General features: G+C 42.0%; 1 protein-coding gene across 1 annotated transcript; it reads right to left on the reverse strand.

The window, feature by feature from the left end:
* Positions 1–121: 121 nt before the first annotated feature.
* LOC307099152 (tripartite motif-containing protein 75-like) lies at positions 122–16,785 on the reverse strand (the record flags this gene model as incomplete). The annotated part of the gene is made up of 2 exons (XM_079770337.1): positions 122–227; positions 15,518–16,785. The coding sequence occupies 2 exons, from the start codon at positions 16,783–16,785 to the stop codon at positions 122–124; spliced, it is 1,374 nt and encodes a 457-aa protein (XP_079626463.1).
* Between the last annotated feature and the right edge of the window lie 3,513 nt (positions 16,786–20,298).

Below are 20,298 nucleotides of genomic sequence, written 5' to 3' on the forward strand. Positions count from 1 at the left end.
GAGTCCTTAAAGCTTTCAACATTCAAGCATCAAAACTGGAATCAGGATTTTGATTATGTTTTTCTTTTCACTAACATGGGAGGAAATAAGCACATACAAAATTTCATCCAAATTGTCATCACTAGACTCTGATGATGCTGATTGTAAGAGATTCTGAAGAAGATGCAATGGAGAAATAAGGCATAATTTTTTCTGTAAATGTATCAGCGATTCCATACATGTATGACCTGTTATTCAAATTATAAAATGAAACCTCTCCCAACTCATAGTCCAGAAAAATGCCAATCATCCGTTGTCCTATAGGGACTTGGCCACATGTCCGAGTCAAGAGCTGATATTGCCAGTATCCATTGTTTGCTGATGGTGATACGAGAGTATTTCTGAGGAAAGATTCTTTACACACACCTAAGAAATATTCACCTAGGCCTGTTATTTTTACCGCCCAAAAATGCCTGCCAGCTTCCATTCCCTCAGAACTCAGGACAGCTGGGTAAGAAGTAAGATCTTGGGGATTAGGAAAACCATCTGGTGTTGTATATGTCACACTTCTTCTATCACTTGACATAATGAGGTCTGGATGGGCAGTTTTAGGATCCAGTGTCAACTCTACCTGAAACATGCGGATCATTTTATGCAGGCCCAAATAATGTGGGGGGAGAGTGAAAAACTCCTTCTGTAATTCACATGAAAAGACTGCTGGGGTCTCTAGGTTTCCATACCTATTCTGGATACTTTCAATACCAGTGAGTAAATCCAGGTCTGTCTGCAAACACTTCTCTTCTATTTCACTTAACAGATTGCTTAGCCTGAACATATGGTATGAAATTTGCCTTCCATTTTTCAATTAGTTTTTCTTCAACATCCTTCTCTTCTATAAGTAGATCGTTATCAATTTCATCTAGCTCTTTTTCCAAGAAACACTTAAGTTCTTCACATTCAAAGTCCAATTCCTCCCTCCATTTTTCCATCTTTCTCTTCATTTCCCAAGTATCAGCAACTTGTTTTTTATATACAGTTTCAGCAACTTCAAGGTGATTAGTGAGGGCCCCAATGTGCCTTTTGAGTTTCCTCCTGTAACTAGCTGCAGCTTCCCCAATGGGGATCAGGGGGTGATTCTGGTGGTGGGACACAACCCTGCACTGGGCACACAGCAGCTCCAGGTCCTTCTCACAGAACAGGGTCAGAACCTCATGGTGCTTCTTACACAGGGGTTCCTTTTGCCTTTTCCTCTTTCCCCTCCTGATGGAAATCTGCTGAACAATCTCAGTCATGCAACATAATTGGGCGTTCCTCTTCAAGCTCCTGTCAGGGCAGTGGTGGAGGCAGACAGGACAGGGAAAGGTGCCCTGTAGACCTTCCCAGCACTGGTGGATGCAGGAGTGACAAAAGTTGTGCCCACACTCAGTGGTCACTGGGTCTCTCAGGTGATCCAGGCAGATGGGGCAGCTGGCCTCTGCTTGGAGCTTGGCCAGGGAAGCTGCAAAGGCCATTGGCAGTGAAGGTATCTATCAGCTGAAGTCTTCTCAGGTCTCCCTCTCTTCGGAAGTCAGTAGGAGCTTCCAAGAAGAGTTCTAGTGGCCAGCTGATGTCCAATCTTCTGTCACCTACTCCTTCTGTATTTAATGTCAGGTTCCCCAAGTGAAGATCAGCTGTGGACTCTAGTCAAAATCCAAGCACCACCCAAGTGGTAAGTCATTTCTTTGGACAAAAAGAGATCAACATTTAAAAGTACAATCAGCATTCATCTTTCCCATGCTATATGAACAGTATGTCACATAGACCAATTCATTTATCATCACAATATTTAAGAAGGAGTTAGAAGTAAAGTCTATCTATTTTGCAACTTAAAAGGAATTAGACAATCTAGGCAAATTTATCATTGTCCTCAACCATCACAAAATTGTCTTGTGCTGTGAGGAAGAGAGAAGAATTTGTAAACCCAGGAGTGAGGTCCTGCCTATTTGAGGCTGCTTCTGTGTGGAGACCCCAGTTGAAGCACTATCATAATGTCTGGCCAGGAGGCAAAACACTCAACTGAGGCTCTAGCCAGTTTCATTCCTTGGATAGAGCATCAGCCTGCAGACTGAAGGGTCCATATTCTATTCCAGTCAAGGGTACATGCCTGGCTTGTGGGCTCCATCCCCAGTAGGGGGTGTGCAAGAGGCAGCCAATCAACAATTCTTGCTCATCATTCATTCTTCTATCTCTCTCTCCCTTTTACTTCCTCTCTGAAATCAATAAAAATATATTTAAAAAAACAACAACCCTCAACTGAGGACTTGGGGAATAAGAAGGAAGGAGAATGCATTCAACTCAAAGTCATTGGACAGGACAGCAGTGAGATTCATTTTAAAGTGAAAATGGCAACACACTTCAAGAAACCTAAAGAATCATGCTGTCTAAGATGGGAGTTCCAATGAATCCGCTCACGTTTCTCTTGGAAGGTCAGAGAATCACACTCCAAGAGAACTGGCAATGGAGGAAGAAGATGTGAGTGAAGTTTATCAGGAACAACAGGGGGTCATTCAATGATTTAGATATTCTTTTTTTCCCCCCTCAATCCTTTCTTATTGTTAAAAATAATTCTTTTGTAATGTGGTGTTCCAAATGAAATGCAAAAGTGACACCCCCTGCAGACTCTTTAAAACCTCTGGTAATTTGAATTCTAGTACCCATTATTCATTATTGTTTGATTTCATTGTGCTGAATTTGGGTGATCAAGCCTCAGCCTCCTTCATATTGCCCTCTCCTTTTGAAATATTATGTGTGTGCACAGGGAGACCACCCTTTTCAGGACTGTGCATTTTGAGGTTTGTGATAAATGAGGTGGACCAATGCAAGTGATCATAATACTTCTAATTGGCCTGGAAATCCTAGCAAGTGATTGCTTCACTCCTGGACTATGACTTTCAGTGGGAGGTGGGAGTTTTTCAGTGAAGTGAACTGTGGAAAACTGACCTTCCCTCAGCTTGAAGCTACTTTTAAAATCTGAAAGTCTGACCAAAAGAAGAGACTATCAGGTTGGAGTCAAGATGACAGATAAGGTGAGAGTAAAGACTGACACCAAAGATGGCTTCACTGTAGAGAAAGCATTTTAAAAGTAAAGAAAAATCTTGTTAGAAGATCCCAGAAGAGTTTCAATTTTATTTTATTTTTTTACTGATTTCAGAGAGGAAGGCAGAGAGAGAGAGAGAGAGAGGGAGAGAGAGAGAGAGAGAGAGAGAGAGAGAGAGAGAGAGAGAGAGAGAGAAACAACAATGAGGAGAGAGAATCATGGATTGGATGCCTCCTGCACGCCCCCTATTGAGGATGGAGCCTGCAACCCGGGCATGTGCCCTGACCGGGAATCGAACTCGGGACCTCCTGGTTCATGGGTTGATGCTCAACCACTGAGTCACACCGGCCCAGCAAGAGTTTCAATTTTCATTAGCATTTATTAAAATTATTCACGCAGAAGTGTGTGCGACAAGAACACTGCTCTTTTTTATTTTATTTGTACTTTGTGTCATTGGATATGGGTTTTAAATGGAAATTGACTGTATCAGCTTCATTAAAGTAAGCAAAATATTTTTTTGGGGAAAAAGTGATATTAGCCAGTAGCTCAGTTGGTTGGAGTATGGTCCAGATGTGTCAAGATTTCAGGTTCAGTTTGTGGCCAGGGCAATGAATGCAAAAACAAGTGGAACAAATCTCTCTCTCTTTCTCCCTCTCTTCACACCATTCTCCTCACAGTAAAAACCAATTAATAAATAGAAAAAAATATATGTATTTTTTATAAAAGAGTGATCAGAGTGCTCAGTTTGTTGGAGTGTTGTCCCATGCACCACAAGTTCAAGGGTTCCATCTGCAGTGGGGTCATGTAAGAGAGGCAACTAATCAAGGTATCTCTTTCACATTCTCTGGCATTCTCTCTCTCTCCCTACCTCTCTAAAAAATAAATAATAAAAAACAGATATCAGCTAGCACATCCACCTCCTATTCTGGTTATCCTGGTTCTTAGCCATTAAGACTCGCACTGAAATCTACCATCTTCTCTCAGGCCTTCCAACTACACAACCAACATTCTTGGGTTTCTTGCTTACAGTAGAACACAGATCATAGGATATCTCAGGGTCCACAACCTTGTTAACCAATACTTTTTAATAAATGTCTTTCCAGACACATACTATTGGTTCTGTTTCTCTGGTAAACCTATAATAATACATAGATTTAGGTAATCAGTAAAATCCAAACTGTAATAAACTCTACTGAAAATTCTTTTATATTGTTTCAACACAAATATAAAGAGAAAATAAAAAAGTGTCTTTCTAATTTTCAATCTCTCTCTCTCTTTCTCTCTCTGTCTTCACCCAACCTCTCACTCTCTATAAAAAAATAAATAAAAGAAAATAATTAAAAATTTTAATGTAGAAGTATGTAAATTAAGTCTTTTTTAGAAATGGATAATGAAAATTTTACAGACAAAATGGTAGCGATTTCCTGCTCAGAAATGGCAAAAGGTTGATACCACTCTAGGTAGAAGTTGCAAAAGATTAAAGAATATGGGTTCTTCATACATGAGTTAATAAAATTTCCTCTCCTATTCTAAAATATTCTATAATTTACTTTAAAAAATAAACATTTGAATTTTGTTTCATTGTTTCTGTGCACTCTTCTAGCCAAGAAGCTTTCTCCTACTCTCTTCCTTAAGCTTTATCCCTTTTGCCTTCACCTCAGACCTCAGATCCATACCATCTCCTTTCTTCCTCACAGTTGTTTCAAAGTGGTCCCCTTTCTCCACTCCAAATCTATCATCTGCTTTCCTGTTCCCACATCCTATCCCCACCCAACAAATCTCTTCCTTGGAGATAAATTGAGATTAAGGGAAGACCAAGGCTGGCATTCAAGTTCCATCTGCTTGTAGTTATGTGGTCTGGATTTCAGGTCTGAACTGTCTGCCTGTGTCATTGGGGTGGGTTTTTTGATCCCCTATTCTTTCAGAGACACATGCAACAGGAAAATAACACTCAACTTCCCTTTCAGTTTGGTGTCAGCATACACTTCAATTAGGTAAACCTCTTGGAACCTCTGGTTTTAAATAAAAAGAATTTGACACCAGACACTGAGACATTCTAGAAGAGGATTCCCACAGGCAGCTTCAGACCAGCCTGTTAGGGGACTTTGCATGTGCAGATTTTGGCACCCCGTAGGTCAGATTGCGATCCTGTTATCTATATTTTAACAAGCATTTAAATGACATAGGGCAAGGCTAATCTAGGGACACTAGCAATAATTAAAGCATGTGTCTTAATATAACCTGAATCCAAGACATGATTGGCTTGTGAGGTAATGTCAAGGCCCTGCTAGAATAGCCAACCAGAAAGCAAAGGGTGGGGAGCAATACCTCCATGGTTCCCAGTTTGGTCCCACCTCCTGCACCTGTATCATCCCGACTCCCAGCTTACCTGGAGCCTGATCCCTTGAGTCCCTGAAGTGTGTCTCCAAGAAGAGTCTCGGAAGCCAGGCTCCTAACAGTTAAGTGGTTAATAATGTAACCCTGGCCTATATATACCATAGGAAGGGTGAATCTCTTTAAGACCTCACCCACCAAGGCTCCTCCCTGGAGGTGGGACAAGTGGGCCAGACTGGGGGTATGAGAATGTTCAGAAGGCTGGTTGATGGGATCTACTCTTATTCCTGCAGGCTAGAGGGGACTAACCTTGTTAATATGCATAATCTGATTTGCACCTTTGTAATCATCCCTTGAAGTTCCCTACACGCTTTAATCCCATTTTGCTAAGGAGTAAACGGAAATTAAAAGTAAAATCTTTTCCTGGCTGATTTGGATCAGAGGATAGAGCATCAGCCTGCAAGTGAAGGGTTCCAGATTTGATTCCAGACAAGGCCACATACTAGGGTTATGGGCTCAATCCTCAGAGGGGGGCATGCAGGAGGAGCTGATCAATGATTCTCTCTCATCATTGATATTTCTATCATTCTTTCCTTCTCCCTTTCTCTCTGAAATCAATAAACTGTATTTTAACAAAAAGTTAAAACAGCATGAGCCTGTGGACTGAAAGGTCCCAGGTTTGATTCTGGTCAAGGGCATGGACCTTGGTTGCGGGCACATCCTGAGTAGGAGGTGTACAGGAGGCAGCTAATCAATGTTTTTCTCTCACCGATGTTTCTAACTCTCTATCCCTCTCCATTCCTCTCTGTAAAAAAAAAAAAAAAAAAAAAGTTAAAACATCATATGCTACCAATCTGTGAAACAGTGATTCCTACAAAGCAAAACACTAGTACAGAATCACAGTTGATTCTAGTTAATCTCATTGCCAAGAACAGAGTCATTAAGCAAAGTGACCTGAAGACTAAATAGTATTCAAGGGACTTTGCTGTAAGATGACTAATGAAATCACTAAAAACTGTTTCAATCAAGTTGTAAGCTTAGGTATAAGACTGCTTTTGGTTACAGTGTGAAGAGGAGACTAGGATATAAATATGTGAAATTTCCTGTTCTAAAAGATATCATCCATGGAGAACAATTGTCTCCTTAAGTCAATTCCATCAGGCAAAGTATTTCTGTATTCTAACCCTTTCTACCCACAAAAATGGGATTTACCACACCAACAGTGATGCCTTTACCAACAGTCCTGGAGAAGACATATTTTTTCTGGAAAATGTTGGTAGAAAAATGAATGTGAAAGGACCTTTGATGACAACTCAGAGGAAAATGAGGAAAGGGTTATATGACACTGAAGAAAAGTTGACTATTGTTGTATAGTGGCAGAAAACAGCTTAGTTGTGTGGTACTGTTGTGTGGAAGGCAGACTTTGTAAGTGATGAACTGCTGAGGAGAGTAATCCTCTGGGGCTGGAGGCCCCACCCTCTGGGTCCATATTATTCCTACTTTAAGAATTACAGTTCACATGCCATGTTTAACTGAAATCTAAACCCGTGATGTACTTGGGTTGTTTAAGTAACCATAGCAACTGAATTTGTGCCTGTTGAAACATTGTTACACGTGAATTGAATGTGTGAGTGTCTACTGTAAACATACCCTATTGTCATCACTGGATGTCACAATGTCACACCCATCAGTTGAGTAACTCCTGGGCCCTGGCCATTTGGTTCAGGTGGCTGAGCATTGTCCCAAAAGGTGGCCAGTTTGATTCCCAGTCAGGGTACATGCCTAGGTTGCAGTTTTAATTCCAGGTTGTAGCATGTATAGGAGGCAACCAATTGAAGTTTTTCCCTCTCTCTGTCTCCATTCCTCTCACTCTAAAATCAGTAAAAGCATATTTTTTTAAACAAACAAGTCCTAAGAACTATTTATTTATTTAGGGTTATTTTTTTTAAATAAAGAAGTGTTTTGATTTGTTTTAACGGTAGCTCTGAGCACCATCTGGTTTGGCTCATTGGGTGGAGCTTCAGCCTGCTCACTGAAGGGTCCCAGGTTCAGTTCTGATCAGGAGCACATACTTAGGTTGTGGGCTCCATTCCCAGTGGGGGTTGTGCAGGGGCAGGGAATGAATGATTCTCTCTCAACATGGATGTTTCTATCTTTCTCTCTCCCTCTCACTTCCTCTCTGAAATCAATAAAAATATATTTTTAAAAAAGGAAGCTCTAAAAAAAAAAAAAAAAGGTAGCTCTCAGTCTGAGTCTACTTGTCCACAGTGGTCTCTCCCAATTATGCTTTTTATCCCATTGTGTATAGAATTACTCAACGATTCATTTTCTAATGAATCACCAAAATTTCAAAATAATAGTGCTTTATATTTCTACCTAATAAATAGTGTCTTAAGACTTTACTTAAAAGAAATATCTTCTTTATTCATGACTTATTGAACAACTGCTATAGGATTAAGTCAAACTACTGTAAATGCCTATGGTAATATTTTTACCAGTTCTACTGAAAGACTTTTCATTCTAGCACTCATCATTAAGGTGCATTTCACTAATGTCTAATTGGAATTAGGAATTGTGGCAAACAGCAGCTTTTCACCTCCCAACACTTGCATTCTCCTTCACCCCCTGCAGAGAAGTAGGGCCTTGCAATGACTTTTACAAAATGGAAAAAGAGAAAAGAGTGTCTCTCTTCCTGGTGTTGGCCTTCAATGCTCAGGGTGGCCTTCCCGTGCTGCCTCTTTCTCTAGTTGTAGTGACCCGTGCTGTGACAACACATGACTGAGCGAGTTAGATCCCTGGGTGGGTAATGGAGCAGCGCCCTGCTGGCCTACACTGCACTTTACAAGAATAAGCACCCAAGATCACCAAAGCATAGCAGGGCGACTTTGATCAGTGCAGTGGTCCCTTGTACCTCAATGAAAGCCCTGCTGAGCGAGCATCTTTTCAAGTTATGGAGACAGACAAATAGAGATATGCAAACTACAACTTTATTTCCAAATATTGTAAACAATACCATACAGACATTCATACAGAAGCATGTTTCAAAGGTTGACAATTTCACATAAGATCAAAAATGAATATGTCACTAATTATCTGAGAGATGCAAATCAAAACGACAATGCGGTACCATCTCACACCTGTCAGAATGGCTATCATCAACAAATCAACAAATGACAAGTGCTGGTGAGGATGTGGAGAAAAAGGAACCCTCATGCACTGCTGGTGGGAATGCAGACTGGTGCAGCCACTGTGGAGAACAGTATGGAGTTTCCTCAAAAAACTAAAAATGGAACTCCCATTTGACCCAGTGATCCCACTTCTAGAAATATATCCCAAGAAACTAGAAACACCAGTCAGAAAGGATATATGCACCCCTATGTTCATAGCAGCACAATTTACAATAGCTAAGATTTGGAAACAGCCTAAGTGCCCATCAGCAGATGAGTGGATTAAAAAACTGTGATACATCTACACAATGGAATACTATGCTGCAGTAAAAAAAGGAGTTCTTACCATTTGCAACAACATGGATGGAGCTGGAAAACATTATGCTAAGTGGAATAAGACAGTCAGAGAAAGATAAATATCACATGATCTCACTCATTTATGGAATATAATGAACAACATAAGCTGATGAACAAAAACAGATCCAGAGACAGAGAAACATCGATCAGAACATCAAACCTCAAGGAAGGTAGGGGAGGGTGGGGGTAAGGGGGAGAGATCAACCAAAGGACTTGTATGCATGCATATAAGCCTAACGGTTAGGCCCTAACCAATGGACACAGACAATAGGGGGGTGAGGGTATGAATGGGTGGGTTAGAGGGGATTAATGGGGAAATAAGGACACATATGTAATACCTTAATCAATAAAGAAATTTTAAAATATATAATTGGGCACAGGGCTCAATGGGAGATGGTTATGGTGTCAATGCCATAAACATTACTAAGTTAATAAACAATTTCTGTTATGAAAATGTTTTGCCCTTGCCAGGTAACTCCATTACTTAAAGCTTCATCCAATTATGGGTTCAATTCCTGGTCATGCATACACCTTCTTCCTCTCTCTCTCTCTCTCTCCTGTTCTTTCTCTCTGCCTTCCTCTCTCTAAGCATGCCCTCAGGTGAGGATGTAAAAAGTGTGGAATTCCCAGGTTTCAAATGTCATGGTTCCATGCTCAGATCACATCTTCTGTTCTTCAGCCCAGGCCTCCCAGGAAGAACAGGGTCCACCTGACAGTTACACCTTCATTGCACTGATATTCTACCAAGCAGGCTGGGGGCAGCAGCCATCCAGGCTTCCCTCGGGGCTTAGTAGGAAACACTTGGGTTTGGTTGGGATAGAGACTCTCACATGTTCTTTTTTTTTTTTTTAATATATATTTTATTGATTTTTTACAGAGAGGAAGAGAGAGGGATAGAGAGTTAGAAACATCGATGAGAGAGAAACATTGATCAGCTGCCTCTTGCACACCCCCCACTGGGGATGTGCCCGCAACCAAGGTACATGCCCTTGACCGGAATCGAACCTGGGACCCTTGAGTCCCCCACCCCCCCCCCACCCCCGCAGCCCTGATGGTGCATCGGTGGGGTCCTTGGCCTGGTCTGCATCCTCTTGCCATCCAGGACCTCTCAAGGGATGTCGGAGAGCCAACTTTGGTCCGATCCGGCAGGCCAGGCCGAGGAACCCCAGTGGTGCACAACCTTTTTGGTGTAAGAGACCAAATTCCAACAAACTGAGCCACCCAGCCAGGGCTATAAGCGTACCCTTTCCAATCCCTGTAAGACTTTTAAAGGTCACATACTTGTTTTTGGCATTAAGTAAAATTTCCAACCTTTGAGAGCATGCTTCTGTTTGTATGCCTGTATGTGTATTGTTAACAATGTTCGGAAATAAAGTTGTAGTTTGCAAAACTATGGATCTGATACGTGTGTCAAGCCAAAGCCCTGAGCCCATAAAAAGCCTGCTCCCTCCCAATTCACTGCTGGCTCTTTCTCCAGTCAGACCACCTGCACCCAGGTGCCTTGAGTCCCTTCTGTGTGACCCCCCCGCCCTCAACCCTGAACCTTTCACCAAGTACCTGCACAGGAAGCCAAACTTCTTACCACACTCCAGCCTCCTGCACCCACATCCTCCCATCTCCCCATTTATCTGGAGCTGGGGGGGGGGGGGGGGGGAGGCAGAGCGGGCTGGCTCCTAGACAAATCCTCTCAGAGCTAGAAGCCACAATCTAAACTGGAGTAAAGGTGGGAGGGTGTGGCTATGAGGACTCCACCCAGCAAAGACTCAGCTCCCCTAGGAAATAGGAGGTACTGGGAGGAGGGACTATGGAGAAAGGATGGGGGTTTCTCTTGTAATTATCCTAAGCGTCCTTGGCCTTGAGCTAAGAATTTGGGACTTCTTCCTTATAACTTTGTAGAACTATTTCTGTGCTCAAACCAAATGAAACAAGCCATGGTTCATAGATACCAATTGATTTTATAAGGAAATTCAAGACATAAACTATGTTCTTTTTATCTGATACATGTAGGAACAGAATCTCAAGTGATGAAGTTGTTATACTAATAATGACTTTGGGAGGTTCATTATCCTCTTATCTCTACTTCATATAACCTTTAAGATGTTCTTATATTTATTGTTGAGATTATTACAGATGTCCCCTCCACTTTTCCCCTTTGCCCCCCACTACCCAGTACCCACTCTGGCCCAGGTCTTCACCCTATTGTCTGTGCTCTTGAACAGTTTCAGTAACACTCTAACCTGACAACCGAGGGGCCCAGGCTGCCTCTCACTACTTCAGCCAGTTAAGCAGACAGGGATGAATCTATATGAGTGTTTATTCCAATAATGACAGGCAATAGGCATTGGGAGCTGTAAAGAGCAGGTGCCTCCAGGACTAGATTGTTTCAGCCAAGAGGTTGTAAATCTTTCCATAATGATAGGCAGTTCTTGGGACAGGAGGATGGACAGCATTCCAAGGTTAGCTCCCAAGTCCCAGGGCATACAACTCTCAGAAAGATTAGAGTGTGCTTTCTCTAATCAGAAGAGAACCATCGTGGTTAATGGTTAATATCTCTTATCATTGTAGCTGGTCCCCAATAGTCTATTTCTGCCCCTAACAACACAATTAAAAACAGATTTAACAGTGGGAGGGGAAAAAAAGTTTTGTAGCTGAAAACATTTTTGTGTGCATGTGAATCTAGGTGATGTCTAGTGGAATCCTGTAGGAAATAATACTGGATATGCCCTTGAGGGAGACATTCCCTTATTATACTGGACAGCAAACGAACCTGCCCTGTTTTGTATGGAGACACCATCTCCATCTTCCAAGGCTGTTCCTTTAAAATATTGTCTGTAATAATCTCCTCTTGGGGAGCACAAGAGGCTGGGTTGAAAAGTTGTAGGGAGGACATTCTGATAAAAGGGAAGTATGTGGAAGGCTGCCTGCCCTGTTTACCAGAATTCTGACTTAAGAGAGACTTAGGGGAGTGTCCAAGGTGGTGCACCTAATTATTCCTCGACCTTTCCAAACAAGTCTGTGCATGTGCAAACCCCCGGGTGTTAATGGAATCCTTATGCTTAATCCCTGGATGCCCTTATATACACGTGTCCTCCCAAGATTACTCTCCCTACTGATTGTATCTAAAGATAAAAATTGCAATAAAAGCCTTAACGAGGCAGGCAATCGAGGCTGCCTGGCTGCTATCAGTCAGGTCATCCCTTAGCCCTCTCCCCCTCGGTGAAACTGTGTCCTGTCGTTTGGGGGCTGCTGGTCAGCCCTGGCACTGGAGCACTCAGTTCCTTGCTCCCAAAACAGCAGAAACTTGAGACCGAAAACGCTTTCTCCAGTTGTGTTCTCTCCCACCGGGAATGTGTAAGGTAGCTATGAAACAGGTAAATGCATAGGTATGGGAAATAGGCAAATGTTCACAAACTTATTGCAGCAGTGAAAGTACAATTTGTACACTTTATTTATACACTATTACACAATTTATACCGGAAATACTTGACAGTTTTCCCCCCCCGCATCTATTAGTTCCCACAACACCTTTATTGCTATTGAAACAAACTTTTAAAAAATGGAAAATAAAGTAAGACAAACATTGTTCATGTATGTCAAGTCAAATAAGCATTAACTAAGAGCTGCCTCTTGCACACTCCCTACTGGGGATGTGCCCGAAACCAAAGTACATGCCCTTGACCAGAATCGAACCTGGGACCCTTCAGTCCGAAGGTCGACGCTCTATCCACTGAGCCAAACCGGCTAGGGCTTCCATTGATTTTTATAGAGTGGGAGGGAGGGAAGTGACAGAGTGAGAAACATCGATGTGAGAGAGATACATCATCAATTGGTTGCCTCCCACACAAGCCCTGAACAGGGCCAGGGGATCTGCACCTGAAATCCACGCCCTGGACTGGAATCAAACCCAGGACCTTTCAGTCCTCAGGCCAATGATCTATCCACTGAGCCAATCCGGCTAGGGCTAAAATAAAATTTTTAAAAAAGGTATCTTCTAGGCTACTTATCCACAGAAGTCTCTCCATTTATGTTGTTTATCTCATTATATTTACACATTAGTCTCAAGGATTCATTTTCTAATAAATCAACAAATTTCAAATTAGTAGTGTTTTATATTTCTACCAAATACAGAATGTTTCAAGGCTTTCTTTAGTTAAAAGAAATATCTTCTTTATTGGGGGAAGTTATTAAACAACTGCTATAGGATTAAGTGAAACTATTGTAAATGTATATGTTAATCTTTTTATAAGTTATAATGAAAGACGTTTCATTCTAGGACTAATCTTTAATGTATATTTCACTAATGTCTAATTGGATTTAGGAACTGTGGCAAATATTAGCTTTTCACCTCACAATACATGCATTCTTCTTCACGGTCTGCAGATAAGTAGGACCTTGAAATAATTTTTAAAAAATGGAAAAGGAGAAAAGTGTGTGTCTCTTTCTGGTGTTGGCCTTCAAGATTCAGTGTGGCCCTTTAATGCTCCCTCTTTCTCTAGCTGTTCTGACCCAGTGCTGTGACAACACATGACTGAGGGAATTTGATTCCTGGGTGGGAAATGGAGCAACCCATATTGCACTTTACAAGAATAAGTACTAGGTTGTCTTGCTAAGCAACTGAGATTACCACAGCATAACATGGCTACTCTGGTCAGTGAAGTGGTCCCTTGCACCTCAATGAAAACTTTGCTGAGCATCTTTTCAAGTTATGGAGAGACAAATAGTACAGAGATATGCAAAGTAAAGCTTTATTTTCAAGCATTTTAAACAATACACATACAGGCATCCAAACAGAAGCATGTTCTAAAAGGCTGGCAATTTCACATAATGTCAAAAATGAGTATATGACATTTGCAGGTGACAGGGGGAACCTATAACTTCATAGATCGAGCACCTGAATCAATCTGAAAAATAACCTTATTATTTTAATTCTTAGAACACATATACTTATGTAAATAGGGGATTAAATTTCTTACATATGAATAGGGGGTTAAGTTTTTCTTAAAGTTTCCTTTTCAAGGCCTGTATGAAGGGATTGGGGAGGTGACTCAGCTGTGAACCCAGCAAGCAGAACCCACCAGCATGGTCAAGCCAACACACCAGGAGTCAAAACATCATCTCATCAACATCATCTCCTGGCCTGATGACTAATTACAAGAACTGATGTCTGAGCACCCCTGGGCCAGCATGTAGCTGCATTCCTCACCCCAGCCCCTCCCCCTTTATGATCCTGCCCCCCTGAATCTTGCTGAAAGGCAGGATTTGATGCTTGTAAGCAACTTGTCTTCTTGGCTGTCTAGCCTTCTCAATAAACACCTAATATGATGATTCAACCCTGCCTCCATTATTGGACACAGCGACAGGCAGCCCAAGCCCAACCAGGGGTTTCCATGTAACACAGGTCACACAGGATGGTCAAAGGTAGGTTTATAGCCCCGGCCAGGTGGCTCAGTTTATTGAAATGTTGTCTCAAACACCAAAATGATGCAGGTTCAATTCCCAGTCATGGCACATAGGTTTCATGTTCAATCCCTGGTCGTGGCGCCTATGGGAAGCAACCGATGGCTGTTTCTCTCTCACATCAATGTCTCTCTCTCTCTCTTTCTCTCTCTCTCCATTCCTCTCTATATTTATCAATAAATATATCATCAGGTGAGGATATTTAAACAAAAGTATGTTTACAGTTAGTACACAAAAGTTTATTCTGATATTTTATTAATTACTGTATTATTTGTAACACTACCGTCAACCTGATTTTGCTCATCCCTGTACATAAAAAGTTTATAAAATAGGAGACAAAAGCAAGACAACAAGAATTTCCAAAAAATTATATGGAAAATAATAAAAAGTAAGTATAATATGTTTCTTATAGAAACTTCTGACTTAGGTCAATTAAATCTATAACACAGACTCCATAGAACTCAGCAAATGCAGAACAAAGCTGAAAGGACACATTTGCCTAGGGAACCAGAGTGTGTTACAACACAAAGCCAGAGGGAGGAAGCCTGGTGGGGTGCTTCATATCTGTAAAATCCTGTTCACAATGCCAATGGTGGTGACCAGATTGCATGGTCAGGGTGGAAGCCATCCCAAATTGGTTTCAACTATTCAGACTGATGATGACTCACCATATACCAGAAGAGTATGGAAAAGTTTATTACTCACATGATGAGGTTTTTGGGGGAGAGTAAAGTGGGTCTCAGAGGAGGTCCCAAAATGAGAGCACAGGGAAAAGGGACTAGTTTGTTGTTTATGGTGGTTACTGGGTGCTGTTGGTGAGAACACACTGGCACTACAGGAGCTTGCTTCATTGCAACTTCCCACCTGCACCAAAGGCTTTCTCATTAGTTTTCCCAGGCATGAAGTAAAGGGAGAAGAGAAGGGTGAATACTAAATACTTTCAAGAAACATCAAAACTGGAATCAGAATCTTTATACAAGCATTCCTTTCAATAACAAGGGAAGAAAGTAACCACATACAAAATTTCCTCCAAGTTGTTCATCATTCATCTCTGATAATAAATGTAAGAGATTTTGACGAAGGTGCAGTAGAGAAATAAGGCATAAGTTTTTCCCTAAACTTACCAGTGAATCCATACAAGTATGACCCATTATTCAAATTATAAAATGAAACATCTCCCAACTCATAGTCCAGAAAAATACCAACCCGCATGATATGTCCTCTAGGGCATGTTCCACATATACTAGCGCAAAGATCAATGTGCCTGCAGCTATTGCTTGGGGATGGTGATATCAGACTATTTATGAGGCAAGATTCTTTACACACACCTAAGGACCATTCACCTGTGCCTCTTACTTCCACCTGCCAAAAATGCCTGCCAGCATCAAATCCCTCACAACTCAGGACAGCTGGGTAAGAAGTAAGTGCCTGGAAATTAGGAAGACCATCTGGTGTCCTATATGTAACACTTTTTCTATCTCTTGAGATAATGAGACTTGGATGGGCAGTTTCAGGATCCAGTGTCAAATCTACCTGAAATGTGCTGATCATTTTATACAGACCCAAATAATGTGGGGGAAGATTGCAACTCTCCTTCTTTAATTTATATGAAAAGACTGCTGGGGTCTCTAGCTTTTCATACCTATTGTGGATATCTTCAATACCTGTAAGTAAATCCACATCTGCCTGCAAATACTTCTCTGCTATTTCACTTAAAAGACTGTTTAGCATGAACATATGGTTTGAAATTTGTCTTCTGTTTTCAGTTAGTTTTTCTTCAACATCCTTCTCTTCTATAAGTAAACCAGCATTAAATACATCGTGCTCTATTTGTAAGGAACACTTCAGTTCTTTACATTCATACTGCAATTCTTTCCTCCAACTTTCCACCTTTTTCTGCACTTCAAATTCCTTTGCAATTTGTTTTTCATATTCCGTTTCAGCATCTTCAACCTCCACCATCAGCGCCCCAATATATCTTTTGAGCTTCCTCCTGTAACTAGCAGCAGCTTCCTCAATGGGTAGCAGGGACTGATCCTGGTGCTCTAAGGGGTCTTTGCAAAGAGGACACAACATCTCTTGGGCCTTGTCACAAAAAAGTGTTACAACTTCATTGTGTTTTCCACACAGGGGTTTTTCTTCCTGTAATTTCCTCTGGCTCCCTGAGGTGGGGATCTGCTTAATAATTTCAATCATCTGACATAATAGGGTGTTCCTCTTCAACTTCCTGTCAGGGCAATGATGGAGGCAGACAGGACAGGGAAAGGTGCCCGGTAGATCTTCCCAGCGCTGGTGGATGCAGGATTGACAGAAGGTGTGCCCACATTCAATGGTCACTGGGTCTCTCAGGTAATCCAGGCAGATGGGGCAGTTGGCCTCTGCCTGGAGCTCAGCCAGGGAGGCTGCAGACTCCATTGTGCTGTAAAGTTATCTGACCCAAGACACTCTCTTCAGCAGTGTGATCCTCCAGGAGTGAGGAAAGTGAGAAGCTGAAGTCTGCTCTGTGTGCAATGCAGTAGGAGAGCCCAAAAAGAGTCCTACTTTTCAGTCGATGCCTAGACTTCCTGCCACTCTTGGCTGTATTTAATGCCTTTTCCCCCAATTGAACATGGGCTGTGGAGTCCTTGTGGTCAAAAACTCAGCATAATCTAAGTCATATGTGGTTTCTGTGGACAGAACAATATTGCCATTTAAAGAACAGTTCAATCAGCAATTAATCCTTACATTCCTATATAAAAAAGTATCTCTGGTAAACCAAATTATTTACCAAAACAATATTTAAGAAGGAGTTAGCAATGAAGACTGTCATCTGTTTTGCAACTCTAAATGAATTAACTGTTCTAGGGAAATTTATCATTGGCCTCAACTATCAGAAAAAGATGCCCTCGCTGGTATGGCTCAGTGGTTGAGCATCGACCTATGAACCAGGAGATCAGGGTTCTATTCCCGGTCAGGGCATATGCCCAGGTTGTGGGCTGGATCCCCTGTGTGGGGCATGTAGAGGTAGCCGATCAATGATTCTCTCTCATCATTGATGTTTCTATCTCCTTCTCTCTCCCTTCCTCTCTGAAATCAATAAAAATATATTTTAAAGAGTGACAAAACACATATCATAGAATTGTTGAGGGGACTACATAACACTATTTGCGAAGAAGTTTTGACAGAAAAATGAACCTAAATCTCTACAGAGTTCCAAAACACCTATTTATAGGAAATATAAGGGATGGAGAAACCAGTGAAGGATAATAATGTTAAACTTGATTGGGCCACAGGAGATGCAGATAGCAGGTGAAAAACTTGTTCTGGGTGTGATGGGAGGAGATTTCTGGGAGAGATTAGTATTAGAATTCATGGATGAGCTAAGCAGATAGCCCTCCCAAATGTCAGTGGGCATCATCCAACCCACTGAGGGCCTACAGAGACCAAAAACTGAGGAAAGTCTGAATTCACTCTCTGCTGGACTAAATAAGCTAGCCTAGCACATATACCTCCTATTCTGGGTGCTCCTAGTTTTCAGTCCTGTATACCCACACTGGAATTGGTACAATCTGTTCTCAGACCCTCAGGCCTTCCAACTATACCACCGTCTTTCCTGGGTCTCCTGTTTGAAGAATACAAATCATGGGACATCTCAGGCTCCACAACCTTGTGAGGCAATACTTTTTAATAAATGTCTTTCTAGATTCATACTATTGGCTCTGTTTCTCTGGTAAACCTTTATTAATATACTGAGTAATTAGTAAAATCCAGACTGATAAACTACTGAAAAGTCGACCATGTTTTTCGACACAAATGTAAAAAGAAAATTAAAAAAAAACCTATGAAGGAAAAATACAGAAATTAAAGTACATGTAAAGATCATAATAACTAAGTACAATGTATAAATTTAATTTCCTTTCACCTTGAAATACTTAGCCAAAATTTAACTTGGAGGTTGGATATCTGTAGGTAAAAAAATTTAATGATGATTATGTTAGGTTGAGATAATAAATGGCATTAGAAGTTTGTAAGTAAAGTCTCTTTTAGAAATATATAATAAAAAATTTATGAGTGTAATCCTGTGATATCTTTGGATTTGTTTAATAAAAATGGCAAGAATTTAGGATTACTAGACCTAACTGGTTTGGCTCAGTGGATAGAGTGTCGGCCTGTGGACTGAAAGGTCCCAGGTTCGATTCTGGTCAGGGGCAAGTACCTTGGCTGTGGGCACATCCCCAACAGGAGGTGTGCAGGAGGCAGCTGATCAATGTTTCTCTCTCATCGATGTTTCTAACTCTCTATTCCTCTCTCTTCCTCTCTGTAAAAAATCAATCCTATCTAATAAAAGAGTAATATGCAAATTAACCATCATTCCCCTATACCCACAAGCCATGCCCACCAGCCAATCAGGAGCAAATATGTAAATTAACCCCAACCAAGATGGCTGTGGCCACAGAGCGACCAGAAGGGAGGCTTGGGTTTCCCTGGAGATGGAGGAAGCCAAGCTTTCCACACACCCTGGCGGGCCCAGGCCTCCACTCAAGGCTACAAAGTTTCAATTATAGAAGATAAATAAATTCCAACAGAAATGGCTGCCGCCATGGAGCGAGCAGGAGGCTTGGCTCCGCTCCAGGCTACAAAGTTTCAATTGTAGAAGATAAATAAATACCAGATACCAGGGCCTCTGCTTGGGTCACCAGGGGGCGTGGCCAGCCTGAAAACCACCACAGGCCCCAAGGGAACCCCCACCCTGATCCGGGACACCCTTCAGGGCAAACCAGCTGGCCCCCACCCATACACCAGGCCTCTATCCTATCTAATAAAAGAGTAATATGCAAATTGAACATCACTCCAACACACAAGATGGCTGCCCCCATGTGGTCAAAGATCCTGCCCCCATGTGGACACAAGATGGCCACCACAAGATGGCCAGGAGGGGAGGGCAGTTGGGAGGGACCAAGCCTGCAAGGGAGGGCAGTTGTGGGCAATCAGGCCAGCAGGGGAGGACATTTGGGAGGGACCAGGCCTGCAGGGGAGGGCAGTTGGGGGCAATCAAGCCTTCAGGGGAGGGCAGTTAGGGGTGACTAGGCCTGCAGGGGAGGGCAGTAAAGGGTGACCAGGCCTGCAGGGGAGGACAGTTAGGGGCAAACAGGCTGGCAGGGGAGCAGTTAGGCATCAATCAGGCTGGCAGGGGAGTGGTTAGGGGGTGATTAGGCTGGCAGGCAGATGCAGTCAGGGCAATCAGGAAGACAGGCAGGCGAGCAGTTGGGAGCCAGCAGTCCTGGATTGGGCCTAAACCCACTGGGATCGGGCCTAAACGGGCAGTCGGACATCCCTTGACGGGTCCCAGATTGGAGAGGGTGCAGGCTGGGCTGAGGGACACCCTCTCCCCGTACACGAATTTCGTGCACCGGACCTCTAGTAAAATATATTAAAAAAAAAAAAAGAATTTAGGAGAACTATAGGTAAGGAGTGGCAAAAAGTTCATAATTATAAAACCTGGGTTCTTCATACTTGGGTTCACAATATTCACTCTCCTTTTATGTGTACCTAAAATATCCCTTGATTTTTAAAAAGTTTTTAAAAAATATTCTATTTCTTGATTCTCCGTTCTGTTCTAGGTAGTTCTCCTACTCCTTTCTTTAAACTTCACCTCTTTCCATTCATCTCAAAGCTCTCAGATCTATTCCATCTCTTTTCTTCCTCACAGTTTTTTCAAACTGGTTCCCTTTCTCCTCCACTCCAAATCCATCATGTTCTGTGTTCCCACTTCCCATCCACACTCAAATCTCCCCAAATAATATAAATTGAGACTGAGAAAAGACAAGGAAGACATTAAAATTCCATGCTTCTATGTTATGTGGGTCAGATTCTAAATCTGATCTCAGACTACCTGTGTCATTAGGATGGGTTCTTTAATCTCCTTTTCTTTCAGGGACACATGGAACT

The sequence above is a fragment of the Cnephaeus nilssonii genome, assembly GCF_951640355.1.
Source record: "Cnephaeus nilssonii genome assembly, chromosome: 5".
NCBI classification, from domain to species: Eukaryota; Metazoa; Chordata; class Mammalia; order Chiroptera; family Vespertilionidae; genus Cnephaeus; species Cnephaeus nilssonii.